The 17,393-nt window shown below is 53.0% G+C and overlaps 1 protein-coding gene across 2 annotated transcripts; it reads left to right on the top strand.

Annotated features, from left to right (window-relative positions):
* Positions 1-6: 6 nt before the first annotated feature.
* On the top strand, positions 7-13,827 carry DACT3 (dishevelled binding antagonist of beta catenin 3). Of its 2 annotated transcripts, XM_054540748.2 has the most exons (5): positions 7-630; positions 4,449-4,619; positions 8,308-8,404; positions 8,570-8,722; positions 11,521-13,827. In XM_054540748.2, the coding sequence occupies exons 2-5, from the start codon at positions 4,518-4,520 to the stop codon at positions 12,909-12,911; spliced, it is 1,743 nt and encodes a 580-aa protein (XP_054396723.2). In that variant the 5' UTR covers positions 7-630; positions 4,449-4,517; the 3' UTR covers positions 12,912-13,827. The 2 variants fall into 2 exon arrangements, with proteins under 2 accessions (XP_054396723.2, XP_024092835.3); XM_024237067.3 differs by lacking the exon at positions 4,449-4,619.
* The last annotated feature ends 3,566 nt before the right edge of the window (positions 13,828-17,393 follow it).

Raw genomic sequence — 17,393 nt, 5'->3', positions numbered from 1 at the left:
ATGGCATTGAAGCAAGGGCGGACTTGTTTCATTGTGACGCGTGGGGGGCGAGGCCAGGGCCCCGAGGCAGTTGCACGGAGGGGGCGTGGCGAGCGGAGCGAGTAGGCAGTTGCGAGCATGCGTCGTGTTGGGCGGTGCGGTTGCACGGCCGAGAGTCTTCGTCAGGAAGGTTATTCGCCAATAGGCGGCTGTTGCTCTGTCGCCGGGGGCGTGGCCATGCAGATAAGGCGCGGGTGGGCGGCCCAATGGGCGGGCGCCTATGCAGATGAGACGGTGACAGCCCGGCCAGCGGGCGGGCGGGCAGGCTGCTGGGGCGGGGAGGTGGGACCGGGAGAGGGGTGGCCGCGGGGCCCGGCCGGGCTGGGGCGGGGGGCCGCAGCCATGATCCGGGCCTTCTCGTTCCCGGTGAGCCCTGAGCGGGGCCGGCTGCGGGGCTGGCTGGAGGGTAGCCTGGCCGGGCTCTGCGAGTTACACTGGCTCCGGGAGAGGCAGGAGTACCGCGTGCAGCAGGCGCTGCGGCTGGCCCAGCCCGGAATGGGGGGCGCCGAGGCCGAGGACGAGGAGGACGCCGATGAGGATGAAGATGCGGCGGCGGCGCGCCGGGCCGCAGCGGCCCTGGAGGAGCAGCTGGTAAGGGGCTGCCTGTCCGTCCGTCCCTCCACCCCCGTCTGTGTCTGTCTGTCTCGGTTGGATGCTCAGACACCCGGGCGGGGGTTGGGGACCCGGGTAGTCAGGGAGTGAGAAAGGACAGGGGGTGGGGCTGGCGACCCCGGAGTTCCGGCGGCGGGCCGGACCTGGCCTCCCCGCCCCCAAATCGGGGGAGGGGGAACTGCATCGCCCCCACTGGGGCTTCGTGAGAAACACAGGCCCTATCTCTTACACCCCTTCCCCAAAGAAAATCCCTGTGGGCGCCAAGTATGTGTCAAACCTGAGACCGGGTACTTTGCAGGCGTTGTCTTCTTGCGGCTTGGGAAACAGGGGGTGATAGTCCCCATTTAACAGAGAGACAAATTGAGGCTCAGAGAGAGCAAGCGACTCACCCAAGGTCACACAGCCAGGCTCCAAACATGCCCTTCTCTGGGCCCCGCCACCAGGGCTCCATCTTCCCTAAGTCCTGGTGTGCTTGGAGATCTCTGGAGGGGGCGGGGTGGAAGGACGGGAATCTCAGGGCCTCCAGAGGGAGGGACCACTGCCGAGAGGGAGCTCACAGTGCCTGAGGACCCCCCACTGGGATCTTGACCCTTTGGTGACACTTCCCCTGCTTCCTACCTGGCCCCAGCTCTCCTTCACCCAAGGGGAGGCAGGTCGAGGCAGCGCCTGGGGGAGACTTCTGGACTCTGGGTGTTCTCATGGTGGAAGATGGGCAGAGGTCTCCGGAATGACTTGAGGAGGCCCCATGCCTCTCCCCTTTCTATGTCATTCCTTGAGTCTCCCGATCTCGTCCTGGGGTTCTGTCACTCTCTCTGTCCTGCCACATCCCTGTGACTTTCTGTGTCTGCTTCCTTTTCTTCATCCTGTCTGTCTCTCTGTCTCTGTGTCCCTCTGCATCTGCCTCCTTGGCCTTCTCTTCCTGCCTGTCTGCACCTCGCTCTCTTCTTCTTGCCCGACGTCCCAGGCTCAGTCTGTCTTCCCCTCCCCCCAGCCCGCACACCCTGGCTCCACGGCAGATCCCCATCCCCAAGCCTGTGTGTGGCCAGAGCTTCCCGTTTCGGGAAACCTGAGCCGAGGTGGCAGTGGAGGGGGCTCTCCCCGCCGCTGACCTCGACCGCCCCCTCCCCAGATGGGGACTGGGGAGGAAGACTGAAGCCAGACTCCAGGGGCTGCACGCCTGGCCCCTCCCCCTCTCAGGAGTGGGACCCCCCCCTGCACATTCTTTTCTGGAAACAGAAACAGCTGTGGGAGGCCCCACCCCCTCCCAAAGTTAGAGACGGATTGTGGGGGCCTTCGCTAGCTCCCCCCACCCCAAGCTGGCTCGGCTTGGAAGGCGCCTTCCATCCTGACAAGGAGAAGGCTAGGCATGAGGATGGAGTAGCTGTGGATAGCTGTGTCCTCTCCCCCTCTGCCCTCGGTCTCTCCCCTTTTCACCCTTCACCTTCCCCATCTCTGCCCTTCAGTCTCCCTCTCCTCGGTCCCTCTGTCCCCTCCTCCCCGCCAGCCCTCTGTCCTCCCGGCATGAGCTGATAGTGGAGAGGCCTGTCCCCCCCACCCCCCAGTCTCTAGGCAAAGCTTGTCCCAGCATCAGGGAGGAGGCGGTGGCAGGCGGGGGGAGGAGGAGGAGCAGAGAAGCGCTAAATATAAACTTCTCTAGTGCTGGGGGTTCCTGGGTCCCTCTGAAGAGCGGGTGAGGGCTTCCTCTGATCCCGCAGCCCTTGTCTTATGACTTATCCCCCCAACCCCAGCCCCTGCCAGGAATACACTTCCTTCAAGGCAAGAAAGACTGAAGCCAGACTTGATTACTTCCTAATAGGAATGATGGGGATACCAGGTAAAGATCAGGGGTGTTACAGAGAAGAGAGGCAGGAATCCTGGGTGAGGGCAGGAGCTCCCTGGGTCCTGCTTGCTCTCAAGAAGGAAAAAGGTTCCTTTCAGCAAGAAGAACTTAAGTTAGACTTGCAGAAGGACTTCCTAATAGAGATAAATGGGCATTGGATACCAACGAGGGGCATGTGAGGGAAGAAACCAAGGTAAGGGAAGTTTGGGCAAAGGGGTCTCCAGGGGTCCTAACCACACTCTTATTAAGCCTGCAGAGAAAGGATGAGGGGCACCATGAGGAGGCAGGGAGCCAGACTCAGGCCAAGGACTTTCTAATCTTTTAAAGATTCACCCTTTTGCAACTGGAAGGAATGAGGCCAGACTTGCAAATAGAGGGGTGTAGACTTGGAATATTTTTGGGAGGCATCTAGGCGCTGGAGAGGAGGAGGCATCTCCTGTCTGTCTCCTTAATTTCTGCTCTTCCTTGTAATGGAAGAACCGGAATTAGACTTGGCAGAACTTACCAAAAAGTCCCTCCTTTCACGTTTATTTATGTATTTTTAAATGATATATTTATTTATTCATTTATTTTTGGAGACAAAGTCTCTCAGGCTGAAGTGCAGTGGCGTGATCATAGCTCACTGCAGCCTCTAACTTGGCCTCAAGCAATCCTCCTGCCTCAGCCTCCCAAGAAGCTAGGACTACAGGTGCATGCCACCACACTTGGCTAATTTTTTTTTTTTTTTTAAAGATATGAGGTCTTGCTATGTTGTTCAGGTTGGTCTCCAACTCCTGGGCTCAAGCAATCCTTCTGCCTCAGCCTCTCAAAGCACTGGGATTGCAGGTGTGGGCTACTGTACCTGGCCTTTATTTATTTACTCACTGAGACAGAATCTTGCTCTGTCACCCAGGCCGGAGTGCAATGGCACAATCTCTGCTCACTGCAACCTCCACCTCCTAGGTTCAAGTGATTCTCGGCTCACTGCAACCTCCACCTCCTGGATTCAAGCGATTCTCCTGCCTCAGCCTCCTGAGTAGCTGGAATTACAGGCATGCACCATCACCCCTGCCTAATTTTTATATTTTTAGTAGAGATGAGCTTTCACCATGTTGGCCAGGCTGGTCTTGAATTCCTGGCCTCAAGTGATCCTCCTGCCTCGGCCTCCCAAAGTTGTTGGGATTACAGGTGTGAGCCACTGTGCCCGACACCTACATTTATTTTTAATTAAACAATGGAAACATTTTCTATTTTCCTTGTAAGAAATTCATAGCTTTCCTGTAATCATACAGACTGGCATTTATTATGTGTCAAAAGAAACTCATTGGCCGGGCGCGGTGGCTCACGCCTGTAATTCCAGCACTTTGGGAGGCCGAGGCAGGCGGATCATGAGGTCAGGAGATCGAGACCATCCTGGCTAACGTGGTGAAACCCCGTCTCTACTAAAAATACAAAAAATTAGCTAGGCGTGGTGGCGGGTGCCTGTAGTCCCAGCTACTCGGGAGGCTGAGGCAGGAGAATGGCGTGAACCTGGGAGGCGGAACTTGCAGTGAGCTGAGATTGTGCCACTGCACACTGGCCTGGGCGACAGAGCGAGACTCCGTCTCAAAAAAAAAAAAAAAAAAGAAACTCATTTAATCCTCACAATAACCTCCAGGAGATGGTGTCCTATGATGCCCAGTTATAGATAAGGAAACTGAAGCCCAGAGAGGTAAAGTCACCCACCCAAGGTCACACAGCTGGGGAGCAGCAGAGCTTAATGTGATGCCAAGTCATGCCTCCTTAAACACTTCCTTCCACCATCCAGTCCCCTCATTCCTCCCTGGAGCCCCTAAATCCAACCTATCCCCTGAGGTCACCATCATTGTCACCTTAGTGTCACCTCCCAGACCTCTTCCAACATATCTCCTAACAGAAACTGTTTATGTACCAAAAAACGTAGAGCTTTTGTCAAAGCTTTGCTTTTTACAAATTCTAGTTTCTTGGGTGAGGTCCTAGAGACTATGCCAGTCAAAGTGTGGCCTCCTAGCCAGCAGCACCACATCACATGGAACTTGTTAGCCATACAACTACTTGGGCCCGACTGCAGGCTGGAATCAAAAGCCCTGGGAATGGGACTCAGTCATTTGGGCTTTCACAAGCCCTCCAGGTAATTCTGAGTCACTCATACTATATATATTCTGTACTTTTCTCTTTCTGCTCAATGCTATATCTTGGTAATGATTCTATATAGAAATTTGACCCATTCCATTTTAACAGCTGTATAGTATTCCATTGTATACATTCATCCCTTCATCTAATATTTCTTTTTAAAAAATAGACAGCTGGGTGCAGTGGCTCATGCTTGCAATCCTAGCACTTTAAGAGACCGAGGCAGGAGGGCTGCTCGAGCCTAGGAGTTCGAGACAAGCCTATGCAACACAGGGAGACCCTGTCTCTACAAAAAAATACAAAAATTAGCGGGGCGTGGTGGCATGCGCCTGTAGTCCCAGCTACTTGGGAGGCTGAGGTGGTAGGATCACCTGAGCCCAGGAGGTGAAGGCTGCAGTGAGCCGTGATTATGCCACTGCAGTCCAGCCTGGTGAGACAGTGAGACCTTGTCTCAAAAATAAAATAAAAAAGACCAGGCACCGTGGCTCACGCATGTAATCCCAGCACTTTGGGAGGCTGAGGTGGGCGGATGACTTGTGGTCAGGAGTTCGAGACCAACCTGGCCAACATGATGAAACCCTGTCTCTACTAAAAACACAAAAATCAGCCAAGTGTGGTGGGACATGCTTGTAATCCCAGCTGCTTGGGAGGCTGAGGCAAAAAGAAATCACTTGAACCTGGGAGGTGGAGGCTGCACCACTGCACTCCAGGCTGAGCGGCAGAGCTAGATTCCATCTCAAAAACAAACAAACAAACAAATAAATAAATAAACAAATTTCATATATATACATATATATGTTTGTGTATATATATATATAGAGAGAGAGAGAGAGAGAGAGAGAGAGACTGGGTCTCACTATGTCGCCTAGGCTGGTCTTGAACTCTCAGCCTCAAGCGATCCTCCCGCCTTGGCACTTCCAGAGTGCTGGGATGATAGGCATAAGCCACTACACCCAGCCCATTAAATATTTCCTGAGCACCCACTTTGTGCCAGGCACTGTTCTAGGCACTGGGTGGGGGAGCACCTGTGAGATAAACAGACAGAAATCTCTGCGTTCCTAGGGCTGACATTCTAGTGAGAGATTCAACAAACAAATGACACCTTCATGTATAATTTTATTTTATTTTAGTTGTTTTTGGAGACGAAATCTTACTGTTGCCCAGGCTGGAGTGCAGTGGCGTGATCTCGGCTTACTGCAACTCCGCCTCCCTGGTTCAAGCAATTCTCCTGCTTCAGCCTCTTGGGTAGCTGGGATTACAGGGACGCACCACCACACCTGGCTACTTTTTGTATTTCTAGTAGAGACGGGGTTTCACCATGTTGGCCAGGCTGATCTTGAACTCCTGACCTCAAGTGATCCTCACTGCCTTGGCCTCCCAAGGCGCTGGGATTACAGGCGTGAGCCACCGAGCCCGGCCTGATGTATAATTTTAAATCAAGAGGTCATTACTGATATGTAGAAAAAAACCGAAAAGCAGGGCAACGGGGTGCACAATGACAGGGGAGCTATTTTGGAAAGGTGCCAGAGAAGAGATCAGGTCACCAAAGATCTGAATGAAGCAAGGAAGGTATGTGGGGGAAACATTCTCCCGAGGTAGGAGCATACATGGTATGTTCGAGGGACGCTGGCAAGGCCAGGTGTGGCTAGAGGGGAGTGAGCATGTCAGTGATTTGTGGGGGACATGACATGGGGTACATGGTAGGTCCGAGAGATTTTTTTAGCTACTTCCTGATGCTGCACAATTCAGCTGCTTTTTTGAGTTCTGCTCAAAGATGACTTCACTGTGAGCATCTCAATATACCCAGGGCAGGAGCCCAGAGTGGAAGGATTTGTTGACCTTCCTCGAATAAACAGGCCCGGATGGGGGCTTCTGTTCTAGGGGGATGGGAGAGACTGGGCCCTGGAGAGACTAGGATGGGGGGGGTGGGGGGCGGTTGTGGCTGCCGGAGAGCCAGCCAGTCCTTCTGCCCTAAATAGGCAGGGCTGGGTGCCTGCCCTCCCAAACCCTCCTCCCCACTTCCCTCCCTCCTGCCGTCCAGACAAGTCGCTTTTGTCTGAGGGTCAACCGTCAGCCCAAGGCTGCCTGCTGCTACCCGGCCTCACTCAGACCCATGTGAGACTTTTTCTGGCTCTGACCCTGTCTTTTCTAAAATGAGATTAAGTCCTAATGTCTTGCAGACCCCATCTGTGAGAAGTGCTCTTTTCCTGCAGCAAGAAGGATCCAGGGTAGACTCAGGAAATTTTTTTCTTTTTTCCTTTTTTTTTTTTTTGACAGAGTCTTGCTGTGTTGCCTAGGCTGGAGTGCAATGGTGTGATCTCGGCTCACTGCAACCTCTGCCTCCTGGGCTCAAGCAATCCTCCCGCCTCAGCCTCTCTAGTAGCTGGGACTACAGGCACAAACCACCACGCCCCGCTAGTTTTTGTATTTTTAATGGAGAAGAGGTTTCACCATATTGGCCAGGCTGGTTCCAACTCCTGACCTCATGTGATCCACCCTCCTCGGCCTCCCAAAGTGCTGGGATTACAGGCGTGAGCCACTGCGCCCGGCCTGACTCCCGGAAATTTCTTATGGCAATGAGGAACGGTAGACCCACTGGAGCTTCCTGGTGGGAGTGGACCAAAGGCAGAAGGAGGATGTGGTCTCTAGGGCAAAGGAACCTGCTGGGATGGCTGCTGCAGCACCAGTAAGGCTAGACTCACAGGACTGTCTAGACTCACAGGACTGTCTAGGAGGCTTGGGAGGTTCTTTCTGAAGGGAGAGCAAAGAAGTATACCAGTCGTGGTCAGCCTATTTTACCCATATGGGGGAAAGAGGCAATCTGCAGCAGGAAGAACTTAAGGAAGACTCACAAAAGACCTTCTGTTGGTGATAAGGGGCAATGGGCGTATCTGAGAAAGAAGGTCAAAGACGGGGAGAGGCTGGGCGCAGTGGCTCATGCCTGTAATCCCAGCACTTTGGGAGGCCGAGGCAGGTGGATCACCTGAGGTCAGGAGTTCAAGATCAGCCTGGGCAACATGGTGAAACCCTGCCTCTACTGAAAACACAAAAATTATCTGGGCGTGGTGGCGGGCGCCTGTAATCCCAGCTACTCAGGAGGCTGAGGTGGGTGAATTGCCTGATCCCGAGAGGTAGAGGCTGCGGTGAGCTGGGATCACACCACTGCTCTCCAGCCTAGGTGACAGAGTGAGACCCTGTCTCAAAATAAATAAATAAATAAATAAAAATTAAAAAAGAAAAACTTGGAGAAGGCAGACCTATGACTAAGGGATCTGGGGGTCCTGGACACCACCTTTTAGCAGTAAACTGTCCTTACAGCAATCCCTGAAGTTAGACTCAAGGAGGGACATTCTAATCAGGGTTGAGGGGCTCTGAGCACAGATTTGGGGTAGCAACTGATAAAGGCGGGGCAAGAGATGGGGGTTTTCTGAGGCCTCATCACACCTAAGAGGGAATGAGATGGGGCTGCAGCATGAAGGACTGGAGTTAGAATGTCAGAAGGACTTTCTAATGGGGATGAAGGGACACAGATCTTGAGGGGGTCGTGGGACTCAGCTACTGCTTTTATCCTTTGAATCGAGAGCTCATTGTCAAAGTGAAACTCTGCCCATGAGCTTGTGGAATAGGGGACCAGTCGGCAGAGGACTGGGGGCCTTCTGACCATCCTTCTCTCCCTATGCCTTCAGGAGGCCCTGCCTGGTCTCGTCTGGGACCTGGGCCAGCAGCTGGGAGACCTGAGCCTGGAGTCTGGGGGCCTGGAACAGGAGAGCGGGCGTAGCTCGGGTGAGCATGGATGGAGGGGTAGGGTTTGCCTGGGACGCCTCCATGTTCCCCGTATCCCTATTTCTCAGACCCCCATGTCTCTCCCCACGCCATCTCCTCCTTTCCCCAGCTCTGGTTTTCCCACCCAAACATCCTGAAGTCTCTCTGCTTCTCCCGGAAATTCAGGCTTCTATGAAGATCCCAGCTCTACAGGAGGTCCAGATTCACCACCCTCAACCTTCTGTGGGGACAGTGGCTTCTCTGGATCCAGCTCCTATGGTCGCCTGGGTCCCTCTGAGCCCCGGGGCATCTATGCCAGTGAGAGGCCCAAGTCCCTAGGTAAGGTGGGTGAGGGTGGGGCCCTGGGGCCAGGGAAAGGACAGTAAGAGGATGGTTGTGGGCACAGACTTCTGAATCGGGCCTTGATTCCAATTCCAGCTGTGACATTTCCTTTTCACGTGATTATGAATAGGTCTCTTATTTCTGGGCCTCTGTTTTTCCATCTGTTGAAATGAAATATGGCTGGGTGCAGTGGCTCATGCCTGTAATCCCAGCACTTTGGGAGGTGGGTGGATCACTTGAGGCCAGGAGATCGAGACCAGCCTGGCCAACATAGAGAAACCCCGTCTATACAAAAATCAGTTGGGCATGGTAGCGAACACCTGTAATTCCAGCTACTCGGGAGGCTGAGGTGGGAGGATTGCTTGAACCTGGGAGGTGGAGGTTGCAGTGAGCCAAGATTGTGCCACTGCCCTCCAGTCTGGGTGACAGAGCAAGGCTCTGTCTCAAAATAAATAAATAAACAGGCTGGGCACAGTGGCTCATGCCTGTAATCCCAACACTTTGGGAGGCCAAAGCAGGTGGATCACCTGAGATCAGGAGTTTGAGACCAGCCTGACCAATGTGGTAAAACCCTGTCTCTACTAAAAATACAAAACTTAGCTGGGCATGGTGGCGTGTGCCTGTAGACCCAGCTACTCTGAAGACTGAAACAGGAGACTTGCTTGAACCCTGGAGATGGAGGTTGCAGTGAGCCAAGATGGAGCCACTGCACTCTAGCCAGGGTGACAGAGCGAGACTCCATCTCAATAAATAAATAAATAAATAAATAAATAAATAAATAAATAAATAAAATGGGATAATAACAGTGCCTCAACAGCCAGGCATTGTGGCGCATGCCTATATCCCAGCTACTTGGGAGGCTGAGGCAGGAGAATTGCTTGAACCTGGGAGGCAGAGGTTGCAGTAAGCTGAGATTGTGTCACTGCACTCCAGCATGCGTGACAGAGTGAGACTCTGCCTCAAAAAAATAAAAAGAAAAAACCAACCACACACACACACACACACACACACACACACACACACACACACACACACAAACAGTGCCCGCCCCAAGGGGATATTTTTGAATATTCAGTGAGCCTCTGCTCTAAGGCATTGGACTTGGTGCATGGCAGTCACTGGTAAACAGGAACTGCTGTCATTCATTCATACAAGTAAATTTCTGAGCCCCCACTATGTGCTATCTAGCAGTAACCTGGGAGCAATGAACCAAATGAACAGTAATGAACAAAACAGGCAAATCCCTGCCCTCAGGAAACTGCCAGCCTAGTTGGAGGAATAGATAAAATACAGTATAAATGGCCGGGCGCGGTGGCTCATGCCTGTAATCCCAGCACTTTGGGAGGCCGAGGCGGGCAGATCACGAGGTCAGGAGTTCCAGACCAGCCTGACCAACATGGTGAAACCCCGTCTCTACAAAAAATACAAAAATTAGCTGGGCGTGGTGGCACATGCCTGTAATCCCAGCTACTCAGGAGGCTGAGGCAGGAGAATCGCTTGAACCCGGGTGGCAGAGATTGCAGTGAGCTGAGATCATGCCACTGCACTCCAGCCTGGGTGACAGAGCGAGACTTCATCTAAAAAATAAATAAATAAGTAAATAAACAAACCAGGATAAATAAGTAAAATATCTAGGGTACGAAATAATGCCATGTGCTATGACAAGAAATAAGCTGGGGAAAGGGACTCAGAAGTGTCCCTTTGAGTTTGGGGAGAGAAGTGCAATTTTAGAAAATATGGCCAGGGAGGGCTTCACTGAGACTGTAACATTTGAGTTGTGCCCTGAACTAAGTGGGGGAGTGGACCTAGCAGATATCCAGGAGGAAGAGCATTCCGGGAATCTGGAATCTGGAATGGGAAGCACAAAGGCTCTGAGGTCAGAATGTGACTGGCGCCTGCTTTCAGGAGGCCAGTGTGGCTGGAGTCCTCTAAATAGAGGAGAAGGGTCAGCCCAGTGGTTCATGCCTGTAATCCCAGCACTTTAGGAGGCTGAGGTGGGAGGATTATTTGAGCCTGGGAGTTGGAGACCAGACTGGGCAACAGAGTGAGACCCCATACCTACAAAAAATAAAAAAATCAGCAGGGCATGGTGATGTGTTCCTGTAGTCCTAGCCGTTCAGGAAGATAAGGCGAGAGGATCCCTTGAGCCCAGGAGCTGGAAACTGCAGTGAGCTATGATTGTGCCACTGCACTCCAGCCTGGGTGACAGAGCAAGCAAGAACCTGTCTAAAAAAAAAAAAAAAAGGCCAGGCGCAGTGGCTCACACCTGTAATCCCAGCACTTTGGGAGGCCGAGGCGGGAGGATCACGAGGTCAGGAGATTGAAACCATCCTGGCGAACACGGTGAAACACCGTCTCTACTAAAAATACAAAAAAATTAGCCGGGCGTGGTGGCGGGCGCCTGTAGTCCCAGCTACTCGGGAGGAGAATGGCATGAACCCGGGAGGCGGAGCTTGCAGTGAGCCGAGATCGGGCTACTGCACTCCAGCCTGGACGACACAGCGAGACTCCGTCTCAAAAAAAAAAAAAAAAAAAGAAGGTGGGGGGTAAGATGTTGTGAGCGTTGGAGAGGCAGAAGCAGGACAAGTCACGCAGGGTTTTGTAGGACCCTGTAAAGATTTTATTATGAATTTTACAAGAAGGAAGGTGTGAGAGCAGGGTTTTTGCTGAGATGAGGATGAAAGGGAGGGAGGCAACCCGACCCTTCCAGGCTGGATGGGAAATGGGAAAGGACTTTGAGAGCCCCTCCACTCTCCTCTCCTTTTTTTTTTTTTTTTTTGGCCTTCCTTCCCTAGGAGACGCCAGTGCCAGCGCTCCGGAGGTGGTGGGCGCGCGGGCAGCGGTGCCGCGGTCCTTCTCAGCGCCCTACCCGACGGCAGGGGGGTCCGCCGGCCCGGAGGCCTGCTCCTCGGCGGAGCGGCGGGCGCGCGCCGGGCCCTTTCTGACGCCCAGCCCCCTGCACGCTGTGGCGATGCGCAGCCCGCGGCTCTGCGGCCGCCCTCCCACCGACTCGCCCGACGCGGGGGGCGCAGGGCGGCCCCTGGACGGCTACATCTCGGCGCTCCTGCGCAGGCGCCGCCGCCGGGGGGCGGGCCAGCCCCGGACCAGTCCCGGGGGCGCGGACGGCGGCCCGCGGCGCCAGAACAGCGTGCGCCAGCGGCCGCCCGACGCGTCTCCGTCCCCCGGCAGCGCGCGGCCCGCGCGGGAGCCCTCGTTGGAGCGCGTCGGGGGCCACCCCACCAGCCCTGCCGCCTTGAGCCGCGCCTGGGCGTCGTCGTGGGAGTCGGAGGCGGCACCCGAGCCCGCTGCGCCGCCCGCCGCCCCCTCGCCCCCCGACAGCCCGGCCGAGGGCCGCTTGGTGAAGGCGCAGTACATCCCGGGCGCGCAGGCGGCCACCCGAGGCCTCCCTGGCCGCGCCGCCCGCCGCAAACCGCCGCCACTGACCCGCGGCCGCAGCGTGGAGCAGTCACCGCCCCGGGAGCGTCCCCGGGCCGCCGGCCGCCGTGGACGCATGGCCGAGGCCTCGGGCCGCCGCGGCTCGCCCAGGGCCCGCAAGGCCTCGCGCTCCCAGTCCGAGACCAGCCTGCTGGGCCGCGCCTCCGCGGTCCCTTCGGGGCCCCCCAAGTACCCCACGGCGGAGCGGGAAGAGCCTCGGCCGCCACGGCCACGCCGCGGCCCAGCGCCCACGCTGGCGGCCCAGGCCGCAGGGTCCTGCCGTCGCTGGCGCTCCACTGCGGAGATCGACGCTGCCGATGGGCGCCGCGTGCGGCCCCGAGCCCCTGCGGCGCGTGTTCCCGGCCCCGGCCCGTCCCCGTCAGCTCCCCAGCGTCGTCTGCTCTACGGCTGCGCGGGCAGCGACTCCGAGTGCTCGGCCGGGCGCCTGGGGCCCCTGGGACGCCGGGGGCCTGCGGGAGGCGTCGGCGGGGGTTACGGGGAGAGCGAATCGAGCGCCAGCGAGGGAGAATCGCCTGCCTTCAGCTCTGCCTCCAGCGACTCAGACGGCAGCGGTGGCCTCGTGTGGCCGCAGCAGCTGGTGGCGGCCACCGCGGCCTCTGGGGGCGGAGCAGGTGCAGGGGCGCCCGCGGGCCCCGCCAAAGTCTTCGTGAAGATCAAAGCTTCCCACGCGCTCAAGAAAAAGATACTGCGTTTCCGTTCGGGTTCTCTCAAGGTCATGACTACAGTGTGAGTTTGGGGATTTGCTTGGGCTCCCCCTTCATGGCCTCTGCACCTCCACACTCCCAACCACTGACCCTTCCACATCTACCTTCCAAAGACCATCGTTTTCTCTGCTTCCAAAGACCCCCCTCACTCTCGCCACTCCTAACAGTCTTGGTTGAAAAGGCTCCCCCACCGCCACCTAGAGGAATGGGGAGGAGCCCTGTTTGACCCAGTTCAGCTTCTAGCTTGGAAGCCCTTGGGCAGGACAGTTCCCCTTCTCTGGGCGTCACTTTCCTCCTCTGTACAGTAAGTGTCCATGTATGCACAAGGGGTAATTCGGTTTGAATTTCCCCGTTTTCGTTTAGAAGCCTAGTCTGTTTGTTCCCCTTCACTGCTGTCCCTCTCATTCCTGATGAGCCCTCTCATTTCTCCTTTCCTTGCCCAACTGTGGCCCCCTCTCATTCACAAAGTGCCCCCTCCATGTCCCTGGACCCTTAAGATATCCCCTTGGCACCCTGGTCAGAGACTCTGTGTCTGACTCAGGTAGTTCCTGCAGAGTGCCCTGGGAAGGGAAGGAGCACTGATTTGGGGGTTTTGAGGGTCAAGTAGGGGTTGGTAACACCTGGAAAGAAGGACTCTTTCACCTCGATCCCTGGACAATTATGGAGGATTCGGAGGTAGAAGAGGGGAAGGAAGATGGTTTCTATCTCATGCCCGCCACTCACTGTGAGAGGGAATGGGGGAAGCCTGGTGACCCTCAGCTGTTCCAATCTAGTATTTTTTTCTTTTTTTAAATTACTGTATTTATTATGACGATGGTGACTCCCCAGTGCAAAGGGGGCCAGATTCTGTGTGTTTCTCTAACCTCTTTGTAAATAAATGCACAGTGTAACATACGTGGTAGACTCTCACTGAATGGTTAAATGGGAGAAATGCTCTTTTTCCTTTGGACTAACATTTATTGAGCAACTTCTGTTTGCTGTGGATATGGCAGTTTCCAGGGAGGTCCCAGGGTGAATCTCAACATCATCTTCCTACCATTGGCTATTTTACATCAAGGAATCTAACCTTTGATTGGGTTATGTTTGGTCATAAATACGATTTCAGGCGGGATGTGATGGCTCATGCCTGTAATCCTAGCACTTTGGGAGGCAGAGGTAGGGGGATATCTTGAGCCCAGGAGTTCAAGACCAGCTTGGGCAACATGGTAAAACCCCATCTCTACAGAAAATACAAAAATTAGCTGGGCATGGTAGGTCATTCCTGAACTATCAGCTGCTCAGGAGGCTGAGGTGGGAGAATCACGTGAGTCTGGGAGGCCCAGGCTGCAGTGAGCCATGACTGTGCCACTGCACACCAGCCTGGATGACAAGCAAGACCCTGTCTCAAAAAACAAACAAAAAATATGGTTTCACAAAAATGGGAACAGCATAGGAAACAGACAGTCCCTAAATCCCCTCTCTGATGGTCATCATAATCAGCAGTTCGATGTGCATCCTCCCATGTTTCTTTATGTGTTTGCATATATATATGAATCTAAATATCTATATAAATATATATGTATGAATATACATATAGTTATATATGTAATATATGTGTGAAATTATATATTTACATAAATTGAACTATATGTATGCAGTATTTATCACTTTTTTGTGTGAAATCATCTGTGTCTGGAGATTTCTTTATGGGGAGGGTTTAAATTAAGGATTGATTTCTTTGATAGTTATAGTACTATTTAAGTTTTCTATTTTTTCTTGTGTCAGTTTTGCTAGGCCCTATTCATCTAAGAATTTGTCCATTTCGTCTAAATCTACTTATTTTTTCTTTTATTTTTTGAGATGGGGTCTTGCCCTATTACCCAGGCTGGAGAGCAGTGGTGTGATCATGACTCACTGCAGCATCAACCCCTCAGGCTCCAACAATCCTCCCACTTCAGCCTCCTGAGTAGCTGGGACCACAGGTGCACGTCACCCTGCCCAGCTATTTTTAAACTTTTTGTAGAGATGGGATCTCCTTATGTTGCCCAGGCTGGTCTTGAACTCGTAGGCTGAAGTGATCCTCCTGCCTTGGCCTCCCAAAGTGTTAGGATTACAGATGTAAGCCACCATGTCTGGCCCATTTCATCTAAATTTAGGTAACATATTTTCCTATCACTATATTATTATTGATAGGTGCATATAAGACTCCATTATGGCCAGGTGAGGTGGCTCACACCTGTAATCCCAGCACTCTGGGAGGCCGAGGCAGGTGAATCACCTGAGGTCAGGAGTTCGAGACCAGCCTGGCCAATATGGCAAAACCCTGTCTCTACTAAAAATACAAAAATTAACCAGGCATGCTGGCGTGTGCCTATAGTCCCAGCTACTCGGGAGGCTGAGGCAGGAGAATCACTCGAACCTGGGAGGTGTAGGTTGTAGTGAGCCAAGATCGTGGCACTGCACTCCAGCCTGGGTAACAAAGTGAGACTCCATCTCAAAAAAGAAAAAAAAAGACTCCATTATGGGTATTCTCATAATCTAACCCTATTATCAGCCCTCCAATTCTTTTGCTATTATGAATCTTGCTACAGTAATGTCCTTGTATTTGCCTCTTTGTGCATGTCTGTGTGTATTTTTGTAGGACCCATTCCTAGAAATAGAGTTGCTTGGTCATTAATAGTATGCCAATTTAAGAACTTTTAATGGACACTGCCACACTTCCATCCATTAGCACTGCCCCCAGCTGACATTTCTAACAGCAGTTTTTCAGATGTCTGTTTTCTACCCCTTCACCAAACGATAGATGCTATTGATCATTTTCATTTTGCAAATCCTATGGGGAGAAACTGTGTTTTGTTTTAATTAGCAGGTTTCCTCCCTTTTCCTTGAGGTAACACATAGTTTTGGATGCTTATTGGCTCTTGTATTTCCTCTTATGTGAATTGCCTTTTTACTCTTTTCCTTCCTTCCTTCCTTCCTTCCTTCTTTCTTTCCTTCCTTCTTATTTTTTGTTATTTCTTTTGAGACAGGGTGTTGCTCTGTCACCCAGCCTGGAGTGCAGTGGTATAGCTCACTGCAGCCTCAAACTCCTGGGCTTCAGCAGTCCCCCCACTTCAACCCCCCGAGCAGCTGGGACTAACAGGCATGCACCACAACGCCTGGCTAATTTTCCAATTTTTCGTAGAGATGAACTGTCACTATATTGCCCAGGCTGGCCTTGAATTCTTGGCCTAAAGCAATCCTTGCACCTTGGCCACCCAAAGTGTTAGGATTTCAGGCGTGAACCACCGTGCTCGTCCTGTTTTTCTTTTGGGTATGTAAAATTATGCTCAGTTCTCAGGTGGGTAAATGGAGGCTTAGAGAGGAGCCATTACTTGCCCTGGTCACATAGCAAGGGGGATCCAGGGCAAGGACCCAGCCCCCACCTGAATCCACAGTCAGAAGGATGGGTGTGTGTTGCTGCTTTGACCTTTGAATCTGCATGGGTAGATCTACCTCCCTTTGAGCTCGGAAAGAGCAGGGTCCAGGCCTGCTGTGTTCACTTGTGTCTTCAGCGCCCAGCCAGGCACTGGGATTAGAGCAGGGGACAAAACAGGAAAAAAAAAACCCTGCCCTACGGAGTTTCTATGGTGGGGGTAGGGTGAGAGATAAACCTATGTTTCACTTAGAGTAATAATGAATAAAAGTTATTTTTAAAAGTTTTCCAGGAAAAGCTATTGCTTGGCAGGCCCTTGGGAACAATTACTCCAACTTCATTCCATAAAAGGGGCAACTGAAGTCAGAAAGGAGAAGAGATTTGTTTATCTAGGGCTACATAGGTCACTTAGTGGCCAAAATGGTTGAAGTAAATATGGATGGATATTTAAGGGTCTCTCTTTTAAGATTTTAGTGCTTACAAAAAATAACAGCTAACACTTATTCGAGCACTTATGACATACTCGACTCTATTCTCACCACTTTACACATATTGACCCATTTAATCCTCTCCACCTGTATTAGTCTGTTTTCATGCTGCTGATAAAGACATAACCTGAGACTGGGTAATTTTTAAAGAAAAAGAGTTTTCATAGACTCACAGTTCCACGTGGCTGGGGGGCCTCACAATCATGGTGGAAGGTGAAAGGCACGTCTCACGAGGTCAGGAGTTCGAGACCAGCCTGGCCAACATGGTGAAACCCCGTCCCCACTAATAATTTAAAAATTAGCCCGGTGTGGAGGCCGGGCGCAGTGGCTCACGCCTGTAATCCCAGCAATTTGGGGGGCTGAGGTGGGCGGATCATGAGGTCAGGAGATCAAGACCATCCTGGCTAACACAGTGAAACCCTATCTCTACTAAAAATACAAAAATTAGCCGGGTGTGGTGGCGGGCACCTGTAGTCCCAGCTACTTGGGAGGCTGAGGCAGGAGAATGGTGTGAACCCAGGAGGCGGAGCTTGCAGTGAGCTGAGATCGAGCCACTGCACTCCAGCCTGGGCGACACAGCAAGACTCCATCTCAAAAAAAAAAAAAAAAAAAATTAGCCGGGTGTG

This window comes from Pongo abelii, chromosome 20, assembly GCF_028885655.2.
Source record: "Pongo abelii isolate AG06213 chromosome 20, NHGRI_mPonAbe1-v2.0_pri, whole genome shotgun sequence".
NCBI lineage: Eukaryota > Metazoa > Chordata > Mammalia > Primates > Hominidae > Pongo > Pongo abelii.
This window is presented reverse-complemented; position numbering and strand designations above follow the sequence as displayed.